Source organism: Crinia signifera, chromosome 5 (assembly GCF_055691185.1).
Source record: "Crinia signifera chromosome 5, ASM5569118v1, whole genome shotgun sequence".
In the NCBI taxonomy this organism is placed as follows: Eukaryota; Metazoa; Chordata; class Amphibia; order Anura; family Myobatrachidae; genus Crinia; species Crinia signifera.
The window spans coordinates 269,781,287-269,806,748 of NC_139221.1; the positions used below are offsets into that span (position 1 = coordinate 269,781,287).

The 25,462-nt window shown below is 43.0% G+C and overlaps 1 protein-coding gene and 1 long non-coding RNA gene across 5 annotated transcripts in view; one reads left to right on the plus strand and one right to left on the minus strand.

Moving 5' to 3' along the window:
• Window positions 1–12,065: 12,065 nt before the first annotated feature.
• The window catches only part of LOC146081075 (uncharacterized), a 39,157-nt gene continuing 25,760 nt past the window's right edge, over window positions 12,066–25,462 (plus strand). For both annotated transcript variants that reach the window (XR_014475057.1, XR_014475056.1), the window contains exons 1-3: window positions 12,066–12,292; window positions 16,274–16,456; window positions 20,465–20,531. This is a non-coding gene — a long non-coding RNA (uncharacterized LOC146081075). The remainder of the gene's footprint in view (window positions 12,293–16,273; window positions 16,457–20,464; window positions 20,532–25,462) is intronic.
• Window positions 24,268–25,462, minus strand: part of DNAJB6 (DnaJ heat shock protein family (Hsp40) member B6) — a 92,610-nt gene continuing 91,415 nt past the window's right edge. For all 3 annotated transcript variants that reach the window (XM_083189002.1, XM_083189000.1, XM_083189001.1), the window contains exon 10: window positions 24,268–24,928. In XM_083189002.1, coding sequence (XP_083045128.1) covers window positions 24,846–24,928 — 83 coding nt within the window. In that variant the 3' untranslated portion in view covers window positions 24,268–24,845. The remainder of the gene's footprint in view (window positions 24,929–25,462) is intronic.

Here is a 25,462-nt window from a genome sequence, read left to right on the forward strand (position 1 = left end):
TCAGTGAGGAAGTGGATCAGGGATTTCAGTGTTTGCTGTTATAGCAGGGTTGCCTACCTGACCCTCTCCTTCAAGGAGAAAATGCTCTGTTCCTGGACTTCCCTAGTAATGTATGATTGCCATCACCTGTGGGGAGCTAGGTAATTGATAAGAAAGGTGTTTCCCCACAGGTGGTGCAATTATACATTACCAGGGTCCACGAACACAGCATTTTCTCCCTGAAGGAGAGGGTCAGGTAGACAACCCTGTGTTATGGGCTTAAGGAGGCCACACACGCACCGATGCGGGCGGTGCGATGCTGTACGATGGGGTGCGCGCTCCCGCGGCACCTCATCGTACAGTACAAAAAGTATGTGCTGCACATACTTTTTGTACTAGCTTTTTCTAGCACAGCATCGCATCACATGCACATCGTATGCACAAGGCATACGATGCGATGCTATGTGTGCTAGTTAAGCCCACAACGCACGCCGGGATCGGTGTGTGTGTGGGCTGCATTCGTTATATGAAAGGAACTGGCAGTGAGACAGAGCGAACAAGTACATATTAAGAGAGGCAGCAATGGTGGATCAAATGAGGAAGATATGTATGGAGGGCTGGTAGAAAACTTGGCCACTTCATTACATTTGCCACCTAGGCCAAAAATTTGCAGTCAGCACCTACTAATGGGCCGTGACATTGTCCTGCAGCAAAAAAACTGTGAGAGCTGCTCAATCAAATTAATAATGCCCCTCAGGTGCTGAAACGGAGGGGGAGTTAACCCCCAGCACACCAAAGGGCATTAGTAGTAAGGTTTGAAAAACCAACATAATAGAAGGTAACCCAGAGATCTTAGTTGCATATACTGTATTTTGCAATAATATAATGAGCCCCCAGGTCTCGGCAAGAATTCACTGGTACTGGAAGTCAGTGGCGTAACTACCTAATTGTCACCCCCCGCCACATATTTTTAGAAAACTGTCTGAAGTATGGGGGCAGCCATTTTCTAAGAGTCCGTTTTCATTATAGCAGCAGGAGCCGGCGCCAGGAGATACGGGACCGTGACAGGCAGATGCGGCCGGACAGCAGTGGGTAAGTGGTAGCTATAGCCCCGCAGACCCCGGTGCCCACAGGTTCTCTGCGCCTCCCCGCCACCGCGGGGGCTGCGGAGCTATAGCTATGCCACTGCTGGAAGTCCCTATACTGCATGATAACAGCACCCATTCTGGGCCATATAATTGTAAGGCTACTTACATCCCAAGATTACCCTCTCCAGGGGGGACACAATGCTCTGTTTCTGGACTTCCCCCTGAATGTATGATTGACATCACCTGTATTGAACCTGGTTAATTGATAAGAAAGGTGGTTCACCACAGGTGATGGTAATCATAAATTAAGAGGAAAGTCCAGAAACAGAGCATTGTGTCCCTCCTGGAGAGGGTCATTTTGGGAGGTATGGGCTACATCATAATAGCACTTATCAATATAGCTAAGTTGAGAGCCAGGAATTACCTCTAAAGCCTTCTCGTGGCACTACAGGAACCAGCATGCCCTCCAACTGAAGGTCCCATCAATGCCGCTTGCCCATAAAAAAACAGTGTGAGAGCTGCTCAATCAAACGAATAATGCCCCTCAGGGTGGCACTCAGCTTCTGTCATAGAGGAAGAGCCAACAGTGCAGCCACTAGACTCTGAGGGCAGCCTAGCATATCCGGGGATGCTGGGATCCCATGGAGTAATGTCATTGAGATTTAGATTAGGCAATGCCACCTTTGCCTTAGGCCTTGCCCACTTTGTGACCGTGCATCTCTGGCACGTGAGGAAAATCTACAGAACGCACATCGGGTGACACCAGACCCAGGGACGCCTCTGCGTGTGGGTTTGGTGTGCAGGTGAGAAGAGAGTTATATGTAATAAATAGGCATTAAGGGTTAAAAGTGTGAGCAGACAGTAGAGACTGGAGGATGCTTGTTAGTCAAGAGCATTTGGATAGGAGAGGTATCAGTACATGAAATGGAAGTCATAAGAAGTATGACATTTCTGCTAATGATGCTCTACTATGATCAAAATGTTTTGAAGAGGTGTTTGGCGCAAATGTTGTCATGCCACATAAGGACACTGAGGGGAAAATGTGTTGCAGAGAAGAAGATGGTGTTGTTGATAAATAATAGAACCGATAAGTACAGTATGATGAACCATTGAGGAGTTTGTCAGCAGTGAGGTTAATGTACTGGAGAAGAGCTTGCAGGTTATTAGAGGATCACTCTGTATATGGGCAAAACTGAGTTGCACTGTAGGTGGGGAAGATGTACAATGGGGGTTATTCTGATTCACTCGGAAAGGCACAATCACTCACTAATGGACAAAACCATATACACAAAGCAGCCAGTATTTACCCTGCACAGAAACAATAAAACACCCAAATCTAAAGGTGCCCACAGACGCTACAATTGTACTGTGCTATGCGTTTTTGACTGTACAATGGTTCTATACAATTTTTCTTCCAGCTTGCTATGAGATGTGCACTTGGATGCATGTGATGAACCCATGTTTGTAATGTTAAATTTCAGATGTAGTCTAAAAAGTATGTGCAGCACATACTTTTTTAGACATACAATATCGGGCTTATCGCATCGCACAAGCCCATAAACACATACCTCCCAACTGTCACGATTTTAGAGGGACAGTCCCGATTTTCGGGTCCTGTCCCGCTGTCCCACCCGCGGCAGGCATTGTCCCGCTGCGGGGGGTGGCAGTTGGGAGACCCCCAATCTAGTAGAATAGACGCTGTGCGCATGCGCACAGCGTCTATTCTCATATGAAAATGAGGTTGCGGCTAATTAGCATAAGACACACCCTCATTTGCATACGCCCCGCCCCCTATTTCGTACGGGCAGAAGTTGGGAGGTATGTAAACACCATCCAATAATTGTACATAAGATGCAATTTGTGCTTAAAAAGTACAAAACGCATTCGATAATTGATGCGTCTGTGGGCACCTTAATGTTACATCAGCCCCACCTGCAGTGCGTATGGTTTTGTGCATTAGAGAGAGATTGTGCCTTTCCGAGTGAATCAGAAGAGAGATATAGATATGGGTGGGGTGTGTCTAAACTGAAATCTGAATTGCAAAAAAATAATAATAAAATAAAACTGGCTAACATTTGTAGGCTGCATGCAAAAGCTGCCAGTATCTACCATGCACAGAAAAAAGAATCATACAAAGTGACTTGTTTTTTGTTTTTTTTGCTTTACTTCCAAATCAGAATCAGACCCTCAGTTCACATGAGAGAACGTTAGTTGGAGTTATCATTACATTTTTATATTGTTAAGAAACCATTATTTTCTGATTTATTTGAGAAACTAAGCCAGCGCTGGTTACTTTTTTGCTTATTTGGTTTATTTTCTGGGGACTGACTATCCCTAAACCAGCTGCAGTTAGCAAGCGCACCTTACCGCCATATATATTTTTCTCTTCTACGTTAGTTGGAGTGGTTCGTTGATATGAGGAGAATGTGGATTATCATTTTGGAATTTCATTCACTGATGATGATGATGATGATGATGATGACGTGGATGTTAGATGATAAGAAATGAGAGAGAAATGTTGAAGAATTTATTGATATGCTCAAAAGGGCCTCAAAATTCAGACCTGCTCAGTAGGCTGCGCCGCCTGACAAAGACAAGCCCCACATCCCTCTGGCGACTGAATACCTGCAACATGATTTGTACACTTACACATCCGCTCACATGCAGCCGCACAGAGGTTAAAAGCATTCAATGGTCGCTTACTATAAACATGCGTGCGTAAACCCCAGACATCGGGAAAGGGCAAGAATTTTGCCCGCTATGAGCTGGTCTGAATTGGCCCCTATGTGTCTGTGATAAGAAACTGCTTTGCAGCTGCTGTTCCTCACATTCCCAAACATTCAGCATGTTTATTTAGAACTACAGACATCACAATGACCAAAACTGAACACAAGAGGGAGTGAGAGACTGGTTTCTGGAGAAAGTGATGCGTGTTTTACTGGGAGCAACCATTGTGGCAAAGTAGGTAACTTTGTCTGTCTATCTATCTATCTATCTATCTATTTATCTATCTAGCAATCTAGCTAACTATCTATCTATCTATCTAGCAATCTAGCTAACTATCTATCTATCTAGCAATCTAGCTAACTAGCTATCATGTGTTATGCTGTGTACACACAGTACAATCCAGCATGAGATATTGACAATATAGTCAAAATCGCATGCAGATCGTATGCAGATCGCACAGGTTTTTTACCTTGCAATCCCGATGCGCGCTCCCGTGACAGCACAAATCGAAACCCAGATAGACAGGGCAGCAATGACTATATAATGCAGATTGTATGAATTGTATGTAAAAAGTACAGAGATAGCAAAGATAGCAAAGATTGTATAGCACTCGAATCTTAAGTCGAATAGCAAGGTAATCTCAACGTGTGTACACCCCATTAGATTTCTGTAATTGTTTTCATAAATTTCTCTCTTACAAAATATTATATATTACACTGACGGCCCTACATTGTGGAATGCACCTCCCTTTATCTGTCAGAAAAATAATATAATTGTTACATGAGAATAAAGAAACTATATGGAAATCTATTAATGACATGTACATTAACCTAGTGAGTATTAATAAGAATAAAACATAGAACTAGTGGCTGAAGGCACAATTTTCTTATCTATTAATATGTATACGTAGATTAATAAGATTATAAGGCTGTCAGAGAATAATTGCTTTCACTATGTATCATCGCTGTGTTCTTCTACTCCCCATTCTGAGTGTGTCTTTTTTTTTAAAACAGTTTTATTAATTGCAATGCATATCCAATAACAAACATTAGGAGATTTAGGGGGGTATTCAATGTGTGGGTCACGGCAGTCGAGCTTGCTCGACCGCCGTGACCCAGTCCCGTTCTCGGTCAGCTCGACCGAGAACACGCAGGCGGGATTCAGGGATTCGGGGAGCGAAAAGGGGGCGTGGCCGCGAGTTGCGGCCGGGAAGTGGCGAGCTGCAGCCGGCAGTTCGTCACTTCCCGGCTGTTCTCGGGAAAACGAGCCCGACAGCTAGTGATGTCGGGCTCGTTCTGCCGAGATACCCTGCTCAATGCTGTCGTGGGAAGACAGCATTGAATAGGGCCCGGCGGGCATCTCCCCGATGGGAGGTGCTCGCCGGAGATTGCATATCCCCCTTACAATTATGTCAGCACAAACAGTAATAAAGACAAAATCTTACACAATTATGAAACAGTCAAGTAACATCCAAGCATTGTTATTATTGTCCGTCGGTACATATGTAGTATTAGGTCTAGCATTAGGCATTAACAGAATCCTGCACAAGTGTGTTTATTTTCAAAAAGGTGGTACTCCATTTGTTATGGTTTCTAGATCATACCAGGTTGTCGATTGGATGCTATTCCTTAATGCGTCTTTGGTGAATTGAGGAAGAGTTTTTATATAAGGCAACCATGTGTCTACAAATTTGCCAACCAATTTTTCTTTATTCGTTACAGCTTCCGTCCAGTCCATTTGAAATAGATACTGAAGTCTAGGAAATAATAGTGTGAAAGGAATCGGAGTCCTGTCGATCCATTGGGAAAGAATGGTTTTCTTCCCCGCCGCTGCAAATTTATTAAACAAGAGTCCTGTGTGCTTGGACAGGACTAGTTTATCCTTTCTATGATAAATGTTCCAGAACACCCAGTCCTTAGACACCTGGAACTGTAGCCCGAGTTGGTTATTAATAAAAAATTTGTAGTTCTCCCCAAAATTTCCGGACTATAGGGCATTCCCATAGGCAATGTATCATACCCGCATCTGGAGCCTCACACTTAAAGCAATTTGATTTTGGAGAGTTACCCGTCAAAAACCTCAATCTAGGTGTGTAGTATGCCCTATGGAGGATTTTTTGGTGCATCTCCATATAGGTAATGGCCACCAATTGCTTATTCATATTTACATATGGGGATAGCATCTTGTCCACAGTTAAATGGGGGAAGTCACTTAACCACCTGACCAGACCCGTTGAGGATGTTTCTGTATTAAGTGTTTTGCGTAAATGACAATAAAAATATAAGATGTGGTGAAGGACCCTGTGTTGTTTTTAACTGCATAGTCTAATTTATTATTTTTATCACAGTCAGTCAAACCTTGAAGTATTTTACTAAAAAGTATTTAAATTTAAATAATGGGTTGGAATAAAGCCTGGGGGAGTGTCATCTTCTTTGTTTATAATAGAAAATAAATAATGTAAAAAAAAATGGCATGGGGTCCCCCCCACGAGCATAACCAGCCCCAAATAAAGGGGTCCCCCTTCTCCAGGGCACCCCAGGCCTGAGCTGAAGCTCAGGGCTATCCACCGTATCCCTGGGCACTGGCAGTGTGTGCAGGGTTGATAGCTGGTTTAAAACAGTAATATTGTCCTTTACAGTAGGACTACAGGTCCCAGCAAGCCTACCCCACATGCTGGTACTTGGGAGAACCACAGGTACCAGCATGTGGGGCATGAAAGGCCCTCTGGTACCTATAGCCCCCTGTAAAGGAAAGATTACAAGAAAAAACACAAACACGGGTTTTAAAATATTTTATTAAACTGGGTCTTCTTTCTTCACCCAGGGGGCCCCCACCCCCCTTGGGGCTTCTGCGGTGTCTTCACCGGGGGGCTTTTGAAACCCTCCCAGGGCTTTATAAATTTTAGAACAATTGTTTTACTATTATCCTTAATTAGGCCCTAATTCCCCCGTGGGATCTTAAAAACAGGAGTATAACAAATGTATTTTAGTAATGTCATTTTTATGGTTAAAATATGTGCACATTTATTTGGTATACGGTCACTATGTCAACAAGAGAAAGGTCGACAGTCATTAGGTGGACAACTGAAGGTAGACATGCATGAAGGTCGACATGACTGAAGGTCGACACTGGGGTAAGGTCAACAGGGTCATTAGGTCAACACATGCCCAAGGTCGACATGCCCAAGGTGGACAGTTAAAAGGTTGACATGGGTTTTTTCACTTTATATTTGAGCCAACATGTGCCGACAGGCGGTATTTCATGCCCTACCATCCACTAGTGCACGGTGGGAGAAGAAAATAGTGTGGCAAGGGCAGCGAGGCACCATGTCCAAACCATGGCAAGCTCAGCGAGCCATGCGAGTGGATGTGGTGAAACGTTACAGTGTCCATGTCGACTGTGCCGACATTCGGGACAAAAAAGTGAAAAACCCTATGTCGACCTAATGCGTGTGTCGACCTAATGACCCTGTTGACCTAACCTCATGCCGACCTTTCGTCATGTTGACCTTGATGCATGCTGACCTTCAGTGGTCGATCTAAAGACTGTCGACCTTGCTCTTGTTGACCCTACGACACATACCCATTTATTTTCACATTAATTTTTACTTTACGCTCTCAGCCCTCCAGATCGACCTGTATAGCAGATACAGGAAGGGTTTCCCTGGTAAAAAGACGGCTTGAGTTCCAGATGCGGTCCAGGGAGTCGGAGGCTGCTTCCTGGCTAGCCCGTCATCCGCTTCCTCTCACCGGTGTTTCTGGCAGCGGGCATCCTGGGCGACTCGAATGGTGGGGATCAGTCTGAAAGAAGTGTTCACCCTATATAAGGTAGGCATGGTTTTAGGCTGTGTCACCCCATTATTGGGCCATTGTTGAGCTACAAAAAAACAATCCCTTCCATTGGATACCTGAACCAGGGCTGTATTTTGGTGCACCTCCAAAGCACATCTATCCAGCTGGCACCACTCCACAGGGCAACATCCCAGCATGCTGCAGGACTCCCACCAATCGTGAGTGGTTATAGCAAGACTCCCGTTTGAACTACACCTCTGTGCATTTACGAAAACAACATAAAAGTCCCTAATAGGAACAGGATCCTATATGAAGGAAACAAAAAGGGGGATCACTTCTTATAACTGACACAGATGTTCTATGCGACACTTTTTAAACTTTTATTTTTCATTAATTGGTTTTAATATTTGCATATCATGTATAATATTAATAAATGTAATTTATTTTATTCTACACGCTGTGTGATAATTGTGTTATATTTCCTCAAAAGTGCAGTTTATTCCTTTAAAAGAGTTGTAATAAAAATATACTAGTTGCATTGACACATGTAGAATCTTTTTTTATTATTAAATATTGATAACAAGCAGATTAGGGAGAACCAAGTTGGAGAGAAGTTGGCTGGTCGGAGGAAAAAGTTCTCAGGTCGGCCGGTCTAAAAATTTGGTTAGGTGTGCATACCTCCCAACTTTTGTATTATGTAAATCAGGACCTGCCCTGGCCAGTCCAAGAAGGAGGCAGAGCTACACATGCAATGAGCATGGTCTATGTCGGAGGGGACAAGGCCTAGCACAGTGACTCCCATTTTCGTTAATTCGGGGGTGTTCACAGCAGTCTCCGAACAGCTGGTCAGTTCCGGCTCCCTCCCTGTAATCGGGACAGTAGGGAGGTATGGGTGTGTGGGGTTGTGTTTAAGTTGGACAGACAAGTTTGGTGGTTGGTCATTTGTATAGTTGAAAAAAAGTTGGTCTGATATAAGGCCAGCATTAGATTAATGACAGCAGAACATGTCATAACATTTTTTTTATTTTTTTATTTTGTGCTCATAGTTGTCTTTAAAGCTATTTACACTGTCTGTCTGATATAACAAAACCAGCATCACAAGCCTGGAAAGTGCTGGAAGTGTGAGAATGAGGTTTCATGTGGAAATATATATCCATTAAAAGGTGAGGAAAATGCAAGATGGAATATCAGCCCCTCAGCACTTGTAAAACCAGTGTTCAATCTATTTCAGTGAATATTTGAAGATGAACAAGTTGTGACATATTCTCAGGCTATGACCCTGTGAAGTTTTAAAGAACATTTTTGGAATTACATTACCATTTTTGTTTGCAATAGAGTTATATTGTACTGAATGCAGACTTATAAAAAGGGTAGTTTATTACCAGCAGCTTATTATCACAGGCTTTAACCCTTTCACTGTCACGTCACTTACATCCAAACATTACCACTGACAGATAGGTAAATAAGATAGATTGTGAGCTTGCGAGCAGGGCCCTCATACCTTTGACTGTTCTGTAAATACCCAGTTTGTTTTATCATTGTCTCCTATTGTAAAGAGCAACAGAATGTGCTGCTCTATATAAGAAACTGTTAATAAATAATTAACAAATTGGGCAGTACGAGTGGTGTAATGGTTAGCATTACTGTCTCACAGCGCTGAGGTCATGGATTCGATACCCATCATGGCTCTAACTGTGCGGATACAGCAAAAAAAATAAAAACACACTTCAAGATTAGCGCCTGTAGTGTTAATTAAATAACAAGCAGCTGGGAAGATCTCCAGAGACCATCCACCTCTGTCAAATAAACATATACCAAGAGAAAAATTTAGATGAACCCAGCGCTGTAGATACTGTATATTGCTTGTAGGTGATCTAATAAGCTCCACCCTTAAGGCGCCGGACTTATGTAGGGTACACACCAGGACGACCCGCTCACGATGCGGGTCGTCAGTGGCTCGTCCGACCCGCTCACGGTGACGCGGGGGGGCACGAGCCGCTCACGATGTGCCCCCCCGCAGCAAGTAGGATCTCAATAACGACCGACCGACCCGCGGGACTGCGCATCGGATCGGTATCGGTCCACACCAGGACAGAAAAGGACCCAATCAGCACACAATCTACATCCAATTGGTCGGAATTGGATCTAGATTGAGGGGATCGGGCCCTAGTCGTCCTGGTGTGTAACCACCATAACTTATTAATTCACCCACGTGTTCCCGTAGAAGACACTTACTTTAAAATTCTCACCCGCATGCATGTCCGCATGCATGTAGCGGTTTCTTTAAAAGGCCAGACTCCGGTGGGGTTAAAAGCAAATTTAATAAACATCCACGAACAAAGACATAAAACGTCAGAGAGGATGATGGTGTCCCGGACCAAGTCTGTAGAATCGGTACTGTTTGCGCTGCAGACACGACAGGCTAGCAGTCTCACAGAAGGCGGTGATATGAAGGACGCTGGATTCCTCTCTGGCGCTGACCGAGTGAACGGACCAAGCGCTGACCGAGTGAACGGACGTCCTGCCGCATGCTTGATCCGTTCACTCAGACATGCATGCGGGTGAGAATTTTAAAGTAAGTGTCATCTGCCTACAATATGTTATGCTGATATTGCTGATTCTGCAATAAAAGATACCTTTGTGTGAATGAGGGTCAGAATTCTTAAGTAAGTTTCCTCCTTATATGATGTTCAGCTAGAACTTAGAGGATTTAAAGAAACTGCTACGAGAACACGTAGGTGAATTATTAAGTAAGTCCGGCGCCTTAAGGGTGCAGCTTATTAAATCACCTACAAGCAATATATCCACAGCGCTGGGTTCATCTAAATTTTTCTCTAACTGTGTGCTGGAGTTTGTATATTCTCCCCATACTTGCATGGATTTACCCCAGGTACTTCTGGCTTCATCCCACAATCCAAAAATATACTGGTAGGTTAATTGGCTCCCAACAAAATTAACCCTAGCATGTCTGGGTGTATGCGTGTACTAGATTGTAAGCTCCACCGGGGCAGGGACAGATGTGAATGTTTAACTATACTCTGTAAAGCGCTGAGGAATATGTATGCGCTATATAACAAACTGTTAACAAATAAAATAAGTAAGAGGCATACTTGCCTACTTTTGAGAAACTAGTTTCAGGGAGATTATAATTGGTAGTAGAATTTTGCAAAGCGCCCCATTGAGGAGGCGTGTCATGCTTCACCCAAAGGGCGTGTCTAGTTCCATATATGGAGAGATTGTGAACGTGGCACCTAGAAGCGTGGGTGTGCACTGCTACATCTAAGAGGAATCTTTTACTATGACTTATATCCAAATGTAGATGAGCCCCAAAGCAGTTAGTAAGAGATACTATACTTGCTAAAGTGCTGGGAAATGGTGCTGATGATTCAATATAAATGTATCTATCTCTCATTCCTTTTTCCCCCAAACAAATGTAAGAGTGTAATGTGGGCTATGTGAAATGAGGGAGATTGCTAGACTAATGAGGGAGTGAAGGGAGTGCTGTTATTTCAGGGAGTCTCCTACAGAATGCAGGAGGGTAGGCAACTATTGTAAGAGGTAAGTGATGTATTAAACTACCTAATGCTGCCAAGAGTGATATCCCATTGGCTGTGTGCCCAATAACAGGTCATTTAACGCAAGTTACAAAACGGGCTATAATTGGATAGCCTGATAGTACTACTGCATTGGGTTGAAAAGCCACTCTTAAGCCCCGTACACACGGGGGAGATATATTGCTCAGTTTCTCCTTTTCATCAGCGACCAGAGATTGTCGCTGATGAAAAGGAACCTCTGCTGGGGGAGCCGCAGAGGTAATCAGCTGCTCCTGCGACCAGCGATTAGAAAGGGGCTGAAAACGGGAGCGCACACCCCCATCACTGGCAATATGGTCGCCAGCGACCATATTTCCAGCGATTTCATCCTCTATCGCCCCCGTGTGTACACAGCTTCACCTTGCAGTCATTTATCGGCAGAAACTGAATACAGGCAAAAAATTGTGATGTGTATGACCTATAAAGTAATCTCCATTTTGTTTCATTATTATTATTATTATTATTATTATAACTATTACTACTACAGTACATACAATTGAGATCAAACCTGTTTATCTACAATGGATGCGATTGTAATGGATAGGATTGCAATGGTTCCTTAATTGTGTACAGATGGCGACTATACAGATTTGCAGCAGTTGGAATCGAATCCCACTGGTGTGTTTATGTGGAGTCTTACACGCATGCAGGATTGTGCCTGTTAGCTGCTCTCACAGTGTGTTAGTGAATCATGAAGAACCGGTCTAGTGTGGAAGGAGGGGTGAGTATCTCCTCGTATATGTGTCCGGTTCGCATAGAGCATCTGCAGTGCTGTGTAATCTAGCACATAAAGGATTGGAGCTGAAAGGGTTATGGTTGTGACTGACATCTCATTTGCAGCCAATAGAAGAATCTGGGAGGGATACAGAACAGTTCCAGCTGTTACTGCTGTCTGCCACCTCAGTGTAACATGAATGTCTAGTGTAAGGATCTGATGAAATACAAGAAAATGGGGCATGGCAGGCAGAAAACCTTTTTACTTTAGTTCATTTCTATATGGAGCTTTGCTGCATTTCTGTCTCCTTATAGAAAATACCAAGTTATCATGATAAATCCTCAGCTACAACAGATATTGGAAAGAATTGGACATTGATGTGACTTGCAGTTTGCTAAGGTAAGAAATTCTGTTTTACTGTATAGTCTATGCCAAACGTAAATGCAGCCGATGGTAAATTGTCAGTGAATATACAGTGGGAGTTCAGTTGGGGAAGAGAACTACTCTAGGGAAACCCAGACACATGGAGCATTATCGCAAAGGGAGCATTAATTGCTTCCCACTTTGCTGTTAGTTTGTTGAGATATTGGGGGAAATTTACTAAGATGTGAGTTGTATTTCACATGGGATGTTGCTATGGGCAACCAATCAGATACTATCTTTTACCTTCTAGAAGGTGCTAAAATAATGAGAAAAAGTTTCTGGTTGGTTGCCTATAGCAACATCCCATGTGAAATACAACTCACATCTTAGTAAATTTCCCCCATTGTGTCAACGAGGTGCCGATAGTACAAGTGATAGGGTAAGGCTAGGAATAGGGTTAATGCATGTAGTGCACCAGGATAACTAGGGGGCAGAGCAGATGCAGCATGTTGTTGCAATACTCTAGGAGCAGCATGTCCAAACTATGGCCCTCCAGCTGTTGTGAAACTACACATCCCAGCATGCCTTGCCATAGTTTTGGCATTCCCTAATAGCAAAACTTTGGCAAGGCATGATGGGACTTGTAGTTTCACAAAAGCTAGATGGCCATAGTTTGGACATGCCTGCATCTAGGACAATAGACACATGTTATGGGCATGGGTAATGAAGGATGCCAAGTAGTAATGCAGCTCATTTGCCACTTCTCTCTTAGAAACATAGAAATATAGAGGGTCTATGTCTAGGCTCTCAGCAGAATAAAGAGCAAAAATAATCCACAGAACTAATGCCCCTTTCAGACCGCATTTAAAAACCGGTATTTTGCCGATTTTTAACCGTTTTAAAACGGTAATCTGTGCGGTCTGAAAGGTGTAGTACCACTTTACCATTTTACAAAAGCCGTTTTTGTAAAACGGTTAAAATGGAGGGTCCTTCCCATTTCAGACCCGGTATTTTGGCATCAAAATCGGGTCTGAAACGGTATTTAGGACCCAGCCAATGAGCTGGGTCCTAAATTCAGCGCAGTGAATATTTAAGGAGCGCTCATTAAATATTCATAGCAGTGGAGAACCCAGTATAAATAATATGTTTGAAATAGGGTGTTTTAAACTGAAATTGGCCATTAAAAACTCACTGTTGCTGAACTTCTTTTTACATAAGTTGTGACTTTCCCCAGCAACATCTGTAACCATGGAAACAAACCACAGCCTACACAGATTGTTTCCATGGTTTTAAGATGTTGCTAAGGAGAGGCACTGAAAAAGCAAGGTGAGAGCAATAATACAATTATTAAGCTGATGTCTGACTTGCCATCTGATGGAACAAGCTGTATTTCTTAGTAACAGTTCTTATTCTGTATGTATAAGAACTAATATATGTTCTATTTATTTGTAGTAGTAATTATGCAAAGACATTTTAAAGACTGAATTGGGCCATTGTGCAAATTTTTTAAGGCCCCGCACTGGCACGTTCGGTGGAGATAGCATAGATTATGGCACAGTGCCTTGGGAAATGTTACATTAACACCATGTTTACTGTGATTTACATATTACCAAAGAAATATAATAATGGTGAAAGTTTTTGCTACGACTGCAGGATGTGTAGTGTATGTCCCCTAGATTTTCAGGGGGATCTGCAGGGCTAGCTGATCTATTTCATGGTTGCCGACTTTTAGAGTCTCCTCTCCGGGAGAAGCCCGGAGAGGGGACTTTCAGAAGCAGTTTGGGGGTGGGGCTTAAGTGTGGTGTCATTAAGCCCTGCCCCCAGGATGTAAATGAGCAGAATTCACGGATCTCTGTGGAGGGGCGGGGCTAAAATGACGTGCTTGTGACATTTTAGCTCCGCCCCCTCCTCTGAGACCAGCGGATTGCAGCATTTAAATGCCGAGGTCGGGGAAAGACGTCCGCGATCGGGGGGCACAGTGTGGGTCCCCCTAAATCCGGGAGGGGGACCTGATTTTTGGGAGACTCACGGCCATTCTGGGAGGGGGTGTGACCATCTGCACCTGGGTCCACAGCAAAGCAGCGCAGCTGGTAGTGTGCAAGTGCTCCGCTGCATAGTGAAGCACATGCACATTTTGTGGGAGAAACCCGGGGATGGCCCCACCATGCGGAACACCCATGCCCTGTGCTGGGGGCCCTCCCACAGCCTGCCGCCGGGACTTGTCATTTTGCTGAATTTATCAAAGTTACATCTCACGCTGAATCAGGACCTAAATGCAGTATACAGTATATTTCTGTCGTGAGTACCTGCTTTGGCTAAGTGACAGTAGGAGCCATCAGTGACAACCAACAAATACCCATAAAGCTTGGTGGAACAGGATGACAGAGTGAGCCAATCACATCATAATGACTTGGCTGTAATGCAAGTGTGTTCCCTAATGAGAATACAATATACAGATTTAGGGGGGGGGGGGATTCTGCGTTCGCACAGGGAACCAATTTTTAGAGATTGCGCATGCACATAGTCAGTTATGCACATGTGCAGCCACTGTGTGCGAGCGGCCATGGCAAATGGATTATTATTCGCCGGGCGTTTGCACACAACAATGCGGGCGTGGGGTGGAAGTCCAGAGTATTTGCCCATGGGAACGCCCAGCGTTTTCATGGGCATTCTCATGGTAATTCTCCGACGACGCGGGTGCGGTGTCCGGGCAGCTGACTGCCCACTTCCCACACTGGGCGCCCGCAGATCTGAGACACCACAGAGGTGTCTCAGATCTGTGAGTGCTGGAGAAATCATTTCGATGGTCGCCGACCATCGAATGATTTCTCCCCTGCACCCAAGGCTGCAAATGGATGTCTATGCAAAACATTAATTCACAGCAGTGCGGGGGATCATGGCGTGCGATGGGGGGAGCGAAATTCGCAGCCTTGCAAGTCAACCAGAATAACCTCCCTAGTCTTCCATATCCGAAAATGCAATATCCAGAATATTCCCAATTCCAAAAAGTTTGGAGCGCACTTGAGATAGTGACACTATGCTCTCTGCTTGTTGAATGTGTACAAACTTTGATTCATGCACAAGATATTACAAATATATCTATTGTGTACAATTACCAGTCTATGGGCATGATTCAGACCTGATTGCGAGCCCAGCGAACAGGTATGCACCCCCCCTCCAGAGTGAAATCCCACCATTTGAAAGCCTGTGAATGGTTTAGCACAGCTTGGGAAAAGAAGCTGGATTGGGCATGCGACTACTAAATCCATTCGTGAGCCGCCGCCCAGCGAATGATTTTGCAGTCTGTGCATAGCCTAGAACTTACTCGGCAGCTTCAAAACAAATCAAGCTGATCGGGCCGGAGCGGACGTCACACAACTTCCCCAGGAAACGGCTGGTTACCATCCCTAAACGCCGGCTTCAGGTCAATCACCTTGTGAATGACCAGCAATTAAAAAAAGCAGCAAAATGTTATTGTAAGATGGCCTCACACATGTGTACTACTGGCCATATGGCGGCGCTATGATCAATAATCTCCCGGCCTGCAAGTTTGCAGACCTGCGGTCAGGTCTGAATCAGGCCCTATGTGTACAAGAAGTATATGAAACATAAATCCATTTTGTGTTTAGACTTTGGTCCCAAGTTATCTCATTATGGTATCTCTAAAATGCTTCTGACCCCAAGCATTTTTGATATGGGAGACTATGTCTAAATATATATCTATATATAGATATAGATCTATATCTATATATAGATAGATACATAGTCCACACACTGGATAAACAATGTATTTGATAGCATTTATCTGTTACAGTATGTGCAGGATCCTGTCATTTATTAACTATCATTGCATTCATGAACAGTAATATTACCACTGTACTGTACATGAAAAGCTCTGTTCTCTTGGTGCAGTTTCTCCCGGTCTTCAGTAACGCTCAGCTGCAGGTAGATAACAATTCGCTATTTAAGTCCGCACCTATGCTTGAATGCTACAGGTCACCTTTCTTTATACCACAGATCGCTACCATTCTCTGTATTGGGGAATCAAGATACTGGCTTGAGGAGTCAGTTCATAGAAACCTATGCAAAGGTTAGGTCTAATTATATTACTAAGCATATCTGTGTAGAGTGGCCATCTTGGGAAGGACAAAAGCATTTCTCCTGCCGCAGGAATGCGGAGACTCGTCAGAGGAAACTAGGGTAAGTCCTGAGGCTACAAAATGGGAAACTTCTATAAACATCTAGATTGTTACATTGTTACAAAATTTACATTTATTTAAAGAAAATTATATTTAAAATACAAATCTATTTCTATTAAATTTGTGTAACTTTCCACATTGTTTGTTATTTTTTCCATTTCTATTCAGTCTCCCTGTCTCTCTCAGTCTGTCGCCCGGTCCAATCCCCTCTTACCTCAACTGGCCACATAATCCAGCTGACCTGTCAATATCCTTATTGGGCCACTTTTTTTTTCTAGGTTGGGGATTTCACACATTGAGATGTCAGGCACTGTCTGATTTACCTCTATTCAAGGCTCCTGCTTTGACAACAGATGCTTGTCAGGGGAAATAGCAGCCGCTGCCTATACAATGCTGCCATTTCCAACAGCATTGAAGTCAGATTCCGACAAACAGATCCGACTTTAAAACATCTATTTTGTCGGAAACAGCTGGAGATTGACAAATTCATGGCAGTTTTTGCCAACACGCCAACTTTCCGACACTCACATTGAATTCCGGCTGTTGAGTTACTGTCGAGCACAGTGCAAACAGCCCGGGATTCCGACAGTCGTGATGTTTACACAGTCGGAATCCGAGATTGAATACCGCATTGAGCAATTGTCCCGATCTCTCCTTTCCTCCATCCACAGTCCCCACCATGATATAGTGCCAACTGCCTAAAGTACATTTATAATTACATAAGAATTGTTATGGAACCTAAATGTAATAGCACATCTCTTGGGTTTACTGCAATTAAATTGGTCACCGATATGGTGTTACTATTTGTCACAAGCACTTCATTGGATGTCATCGGCCCTTAGGGGAAGATTTACTGCAGTACATCTGTATGAAGTTTACAAACTACCACACATTGTATATGATTTCCAGAACCAAATCTCCACATTTACTACCTGATCGCTTGGCTGCTGATTTGTGAAGCCCTGCAATCAGGTATACGCCACCCAGCCAGAGTGAGATCCCGCTCTGTGCAAGGCTGCAAATTGCTTAGCACAGCTTTTGAAAATATTGCAGGCCTGCAAATAGCTGCAAACCCATTCGCAAGACCGCTTGCCATCGAATTATTTTTCCAGTGTGTGCATAGCCACAGACTTACTCAGCAGCTGCGATAGAAACAGGCTGTTGTGGGCTGGAGCTGATGTCACACGCCTTATCCTCAAACACCTGGACACATCTGCATTTTCCCTGACACATCCAGAAAATGGCTAGTCACCATCCGCAAACACTGGCTTCCAGACATTCACCTTGGAACGGCCAGTAATGTTACCGAATGCAGGATAGTACGTGTGAAACATTGAGTAAGCCCCCTTTGATTGCTGAACTGTAAGATTTGAGGGGAACTGTAACAAACATTTTAAAGATGATAAAGAAGAATATACCAACCAATCGCCTCTTCACTTTGATAAATCACCACAGTCCTTAAATGCCGCATTGAGATATGACTTTTGCTGTGCATAGCTGCCTTACCCTCCAAACCCTTAAGCACCAGTCAGTGCCAAGAAAAATTTGCCAGGTCATAATTAAATCATTTTATTCCAGCTATTGCCATAAAGACCGTACCCATTCTAACTATAGATATTATAGTCAGAACAAATTGATGTTTTGGTGTCTTGCAGAACTACTTGTATATTAATTATTCAGTTAAAAATCTTACTGTTAAAAAGTTACTTTATTTCCATCTCAAACTGTATGACAACAGTAAGGATTGGCTTTAAAATTGAAATTCTAGAAAATGGAACAAGAGAAATTTAAACATTTATATAACAGTCTATGTAGTAAGCCTTTGTGAGAGATAAACTACCAGCCAACCAAGTCCTGATATTTTTAATCCCATGAAAGTTAGGAGCTGATCGGGTGAATTTATCTCCATCCACTTTATCTCTCTCCAGTACTTTGTAGCATGTAAGAAGTCCTTGTAAAGATCATTGTCTTTTCTCAAACGATTTCCGTAGCTGCAAAGTATGGTTGTCAATGACACAGACTAACACCCATGGCAAGTATTGTAATGGCAGATGGGGGAGGATCGGAAGATTTTTGAGTACACAGATCAGACAGAGCTCAGAGGGGTATGCAGTTAAAATCCTGGCGGTCGGGATCCCGGTGTTCAGAATCCCGACCGCCGAAATCCCGACACATTCTCCCTCCGTGGGTGTCCACGACACCCCTGGAGGGAGAATAAATTAGTGTGCCGAGCGTAGCGAGGCACCGGGCCCGCTGCGTGGCGAGCACAGCGAGCCCGCAAGGGGGGGCGATCCACGTCCCCCCCTTGTCGGCATTTCGGCTGTCGGGATTCCGGCGTCGGGATTCTGAACGCTGGGATTCAGTACTGAATCCCTCAGAGGGGCATATAGAAGTCTCTCTGCTGATAACATATTGTGACTTAGGGTAGTCCTTAACACTATAAATCGGTAATAGTAGCCTGAAGAATCGAACCAAGGAAAAATGGAGTATGTGAAATAAAAATAATGGAAGCAGCTTTAACATGAGCACTGGCTACCTTGCCAAATTCCAATACAGCTAGAGCTTGCATTAATCCATAGCAACCAAACAATAGGCTTAGATTGGCACCGTAATCATGAAACAAAACCGATGTCTGTTACAGCTTTTTAATATAGTTCTAGTAAGTGACCCCATCCCTTTTACCCTAACCTGGATGAGACTAATACTGATGCTGCATTCCCTCCCTCCTATGTCCTTGCCATAATGTGATCATTTGAAATTTAAGAGGCAAGAAAAGATTCTAAAGTGTTTGTGAATCTATGTAGATGTAGAAGTAGCTGCTCACCCAGTAATTAAACCCACGCAGAACACAAAACTCTGCTAAAAATATATGAGAGCATTCTCTAGCAGGTGTACAAATGGCACACATTGTTTTTAGTCTCTGTGTTTATTATAATTGCTATATATTAATCACACCGATTCATAAATAAACCTATTCTGGAAGATACTTCACAATGTTTTTGGAAATACAAATACATTTATTTTATATAGAATAGTCAAAACACACAGAGCAATAAACCGTTCCTCATAGCTTTATAACATGTAATGTAGTTACTTTTCAGAAATGAGCTGGTTGGGTGGACACAGTAACAGTGTGAAGGATGTACTGTAGGTCTTGATACTCAAGGCTTGTACACGCTCGGGAAATGGACAAAATGTACAAGTTAGACATGCGTTTTAGTCATGCATTTCCCACATGCTTTCCACGTTTCCCAATAATGTCTGCTGTATAGCATTGCTAGTGTGCGTTGTTGCAGGAGTCATATGCCGCACCACTTTGAAACAATTTAAACGTGCAATTAATATTTCTGAACGCAACAGTAGGAAAGCACCAGTGACTAACGACCAATTATTAATGCACTATTTATACATTGAACCCTTAGAACATACTTGCCTGGCCCGTAGACTCACCTTGGTGATCTCTAATGGACTCCTAAGGGAGAAGGCTAGCCTCTAGGCATCCACACACTTCTCCAGAAGCTTGAGGGAGAGATTTACACTGCCATGACAGCCCTCACCTTTCTCTCTGGCAGCCCCCTCTGGTATTTCCCAGTTTATGTGTGGTCTGAGACAGGTCACCTAATAGCGCAAGGAAATAGTCAGTGATACCTCATGTAAAACTGATTACGTTGGCTGGTGTCAGCATCCAGGACTTGGGATGGGAGGGTCAGTTTTGCCTATCAACATGCTCTGTCCAAACCACACCCATATTACTGTGGAGGAACACCCTTTATTGGTCCTCAACTCAGGACAGTGTTGCCAAACTAAGGACTTTTAGGAGATTAGGGTCAATTTACTTCAATCCTCTTAGGTAAAGGTTGTTGGGTGCATGCTGTAGATTCGTAAAAAGTCTATTCAACTTGTAATTGACAACCTCAGACAGAGCTATTGGTGTTGTAAATCGAATTGAATTTTATTATGCATGACATTTCCCTTTAAGAACACTCTTGTGTATTCCTAATCTTTGCAGGAATATGAGCAAATTTAAGTAGAGGAAAGTACAGAAGACTGTGATGGAGAAAACCAGCAAGAATGTGGTAGGGTTCCTACAATACCCTTATGATTATATTAGTCTTCTTCATGTATTAACAAAGCAGATCACAGTTAATGTTCCTTAGGGTAACTTATAAACATGGTGTGCACTGTTAAACATATAGTAAACATGCTCCCTCGCACAGCTGAAACAAGTAAAGTACAGTCAGAGTGGAGTAAGAATAAAAAATATCTGCATAGACAATTAACGCTTAAACCAGAGGTTCCCAAACTGTGTGCCGTGGCTCCCTGGGGTGCCTCGGGACACATGCAGGGGTGCCCTGGGTTGGGGGTCCAGGACTAACTCAAATTATTAATGGTTATTTATGAGCAAAACCAGTGCTGGTGGCTGCCAATCATAAAATGTGTACAAACAGAAGCAAATCCTGCCATTTACCACATAAATCACCCTAAGAATCGAATATATAAGCAATCTAATTAAATTTTGTTTGGCCTAGGGGTGCCGTGAAAAAAAGTTCTAAATCAAAAAAGATTGGGAACCCCTGGCTTAAACTGATAAACAAATCCTCCTTAAATTCGATGCTGTATTCCTAATTGTTCACTAAATGAAAATGTCCCTTGCAAAATAAAGCACCACCCATAAATGTAGAAATGTGTCCTCATAATCCTCTGGGGTATGGGTTGACTTGTTGACAGTAAAAAGGTCAACATTCATTAGGTTGACCACTATTGTTGACAGGCCAAAGGTCGACACCAAAAAGTTAGGTCAACATGGAAAATGTCAATTAGAAAACGGTCAACATTAGTTTTTTTTTCCAATGGGGGGGGGGGGGGGGGGGGGCGTCTGTCGATACATATTGACATGTACACTGTATAAGTGTACCATTCCGCTCGCCATTCCCCTTCCATGTCCACTAGGATGATAAAGTATGAACAAATCCTTTAAAAAAAAAAAAATTGGCAAAATACTCATGTCGACCTTTTTGGTGTTTTAACATTTTTTGTCTCAAAGGAACTGATATAATGTTGCAGACAGGGAACATAACTAGATATTTGTAGGTCCCATATTTACCAACAAATGGTGATAGATGTATAAAACACAAAAAAGATGGGCCCTAATAAGCTGTGAGCCCCATAGCACCTGAACCCCCGCACGTAGGGTGGTTACGCGCATCGATTTTACTTTCGATTCAATTTCACCTTTTCCACCTCCTTTCGATTTGGCCTTTGCTTTCTATTCAAATTTACATTCGATCTGTACTTATGCATTCGATGTCGAATTCGATTTTGCATTCAAGGCAGTGTACACATTCGATTTACTGGATCAAATTCGATGTTTCCTTGCCTGCAGTCTATTTTTCTTTTCGATCTAGAGAAAACGGGAGCACGCATCGAATCGAATGGGGATCGAAAGCTTAAAAACATCCTCAATCTACATTTGATGTCTATGCAATCCTGATCCGATTTCCACTATATACTCAAAATCGAATGTCACATTGTACCGTTTGTACACAGCATTACAGTTAATGGTTTTAGCATTTAAAATGTCATTGCGCATATGGGGAAAGCTGGTTAAAAAAAGGCTTGCAATAGTAAGCAAGAGGTTCAGCATTTGCACCATAAATATATGGTTTGGGTGCATGTGGAAGTAGTTTACTACAGTTCCGTACTGACTACTTGTCATCTACAAGCATGGAGTCAGTGATTTTGTGACCTGATCCCCTATTTATCAACATACAGTGGTAGCATCACTACTTTCCAGTGATCTGAACATATTATTTCATAAATCTGGATGAGATTGCAATTTGTCCTATTATAGAACACACCCACAACATTCCGCTGGAAGCGGTTTATCCCATCTATCAGACTAATTATAAACAGGAAAAAGGATCAGACATTAATTATGCTGTTTACCGCCTGAGGACATGTGACAGAGCAGAACACTGAGTAAGGTGATTGCAGGCACACTGGCATGCAGGTGTCATTAATGTATTAGTCGGCACTAAGGAAGTGGCATTGTAAGGCACTGAAAATACCATTACTGTATATGGAAACCTTCATTGCTCCCCTTAAAACACCTGAATAATGAAATGATTAACACAGAATGAACTGCCCATTCCACATCATTTCTTACCTTTGTCATATCCATCAGGATAAAATATCAGACATTTTGCTTTTAAATCTATGAAATTAATACATACAGTAATAACACAATAAGCAGGGGCAGAAGAAAGGCCTGTAACATTTACTATAGCTAAAAGAGAAATATATTGTTTCCTGGGTTGTCTCTTATTAGATTTTGGTACTTATGTAGTATCTGGGCTGCCGATTTTTTGATTGTATGCCTTAAGTTAAGGCATACAATCAGATGCGATGCGATGCGATATCGCATCGCATCGCATCGCATCCGATATCGGATGCGATGACCCGATTTTTCCATAGGAATCAATGTTAAAATGATTCCTATGGAAAAATGGGTCCTTTTCATACCCCTACTATCCAAGTGGGCATGGAGTTGGATATAAACCTGTGGCGAGCGTAGCGAGCCACCGAGCCCGAAGCGTGGCGAGCGAAGCGAGCCCCGCGAGGGGACGGTATTCGTCCCCTCGCGGGGCTCGCTTCGCTCGCCACGCTTCGGGCTCGGTGGCTCGCTACGCTCGCCACAGGTTTATATCCAACTCCATGCCCACTTGGATAGTAGGGGTATGAAAAGGACCCATTTTTCCCATTGAATTCCATGTTAAAATGGACTCAGTCCATTTTAACATTGATTCCTATGGAAAAATCGGGTCATCGCATCGCATCGCATCGAATCGCATGGTCGCATGCGATGCGATGCGATCTCCCGATCCGACCCGATTTAGAAATCGGCAGCCCAGATACTACATAAGTACCTAGATTTTCAATCCCATAACTCACTGCTCAGTTCATAGTATACCTTGCCTAGTTCAACTACAGAGATCTTATGTATTAAAAGATGCCCACTTACAGTATACATCTTTCAGACCGCAAAGGCTGGGTCGCACCTGGGATAGGGACATGGGTTTGTCCGACGAGCAACCCAGCATTTGCAGTGTGAAAGCTCCCCACATTCCCGGGTCGCCAACGTCAGACGAGGGCTGGGCGGAGGCGCATTATCAGGGGCGAGGAAGGAGGCAGCTCTTGGAGCAGACGCTGCCTCCATCCGCTGCCTCCTCCATAGTGTGAACGGGACCCAGGTTGCCCATTTACATTGCACAGCAGATTTCACTCGATCTACAAGGGAAAAAAAACCATCAACCCTGAGAATAGGTGTCTTCACATAACAAAAACATGAAAAAAAAAAGTGGCTTTCTTTTCCTACACCCACACCAGCCCTGTGTACACGTACATATGTTTTAAGAATAGGAATCAAAGGGAAAAATATATTAAGCCTTAAAGAGAAAGTAGAGAGCGATAAAGTACTAGCCAATCATCTCCTGTAATTTCTCAAACACAGCCTGTTGCATGGCAGTTAGTAGCTGATTGGCTGATCCTTTATCACGGCCCACTTTATCTCTTGTTAAGGCCTAATACACTTGGACCCAAAACTTCTGGTACACTAGAATCACCACCAAAATATATTCAGTCCACAGGTCGATAACAGACAGAGATTAGTCTTCTTCATCTGCTAAATCTAACACAGGACTTCCCTCACTGCAAATATATAGAATAAATTCCTATCCATTGTTATTTTGTTCCAGGTGTACACTTAAAGTCCATACGTAGCAAGTCTCAGGCACAATAAAAACACAAACGGTATTTCACAAGAACCAGTGCGGCATATTTATTTCCAGGGGAGGGTACATTGTTTTATTCACTATTATTATTATTATTATAATTACTATTATTTTTTTTAACAACATTGGCAATCCTGAACTACTGCCAAAACGAACACCCTCAGTCAGCATGGATGTGATACCTCTGGCTTGTAACACTAACAAATAAAATATTTCTAGTGCAGTAACAATATAATTTAAACCCCTTAAATGTTGGGTAATAACAAAACATTCTACTAAATTCCTGATTGCTGGAATCTAACCGACATGCCGTGAAGACGCTTCCCTGCGCTGGACTGCAGCGCTGCCAACTTGCCGAGCACCATCGGTCATTCTACCGGCAGAGGGAAACTCATTCACGGTGTGCAGAAAGATGGGCGACTGTAGCCACTAGGCATTTATCACAATTTAAGTTTAGTCCTCTAAGGTGATAAAGCTTAAAAAAAAAGGAAAAGGAAAAAAAAAGCAAGATATATATACAAAAAAACAAAGGTGTTAATGTTGCGCCCATGGACCGGCGGTGCTTTCTGGTGTACGTTAGGTAGATCTTGTGAGTCCAGGTTAGTGGTACGGTTTAGATGACTTCATTTTCTTCTGTTCCTCTCGATGCTTCTGTCTCTTTCTCTTGCTACCCTCCTTGTGTCCTGAGGAGAGACCGTCAGAGAACGATTGTAGGTCATGTTTATCTTAAACATATAGTTTTATGTACCAGAGAGATCTTACTTCATAATGTCCATGATGACAATTATTCTTGACCACCAATATTTTGGTATAAAGAAACCAAAATACTCTATTCACTGCTGCCCCTTTGTGCTATTTATGTGGCAAATAATTTAGAAATATCTACATGGATCAGCCATTAACGGTATACCAATAAAATGGGAATAAAAATTAGACGGTGACAGCAGCCTAAAGGAGTGCAAGGTAAATAAAATTGACTGTTGTCACTCTGTTGTAAAAAAAAAAAGCAATGCTCCGTACTCACTCCCTTACACCCCCATCTACTCCACGCTTTATTTTCTTTTCTTATACCCTCTCGTTTACATTGTAATTTCTCACAAACAGGAGCCCCATCTCAACCATGTCCTATACCGCTCCTAAGTGCCTGATTTCCACACCTCACTCGCCCTGTTTGCTCCACCCAAGCTCCTGCTCACAGGCTAAACATAAATGCTCCC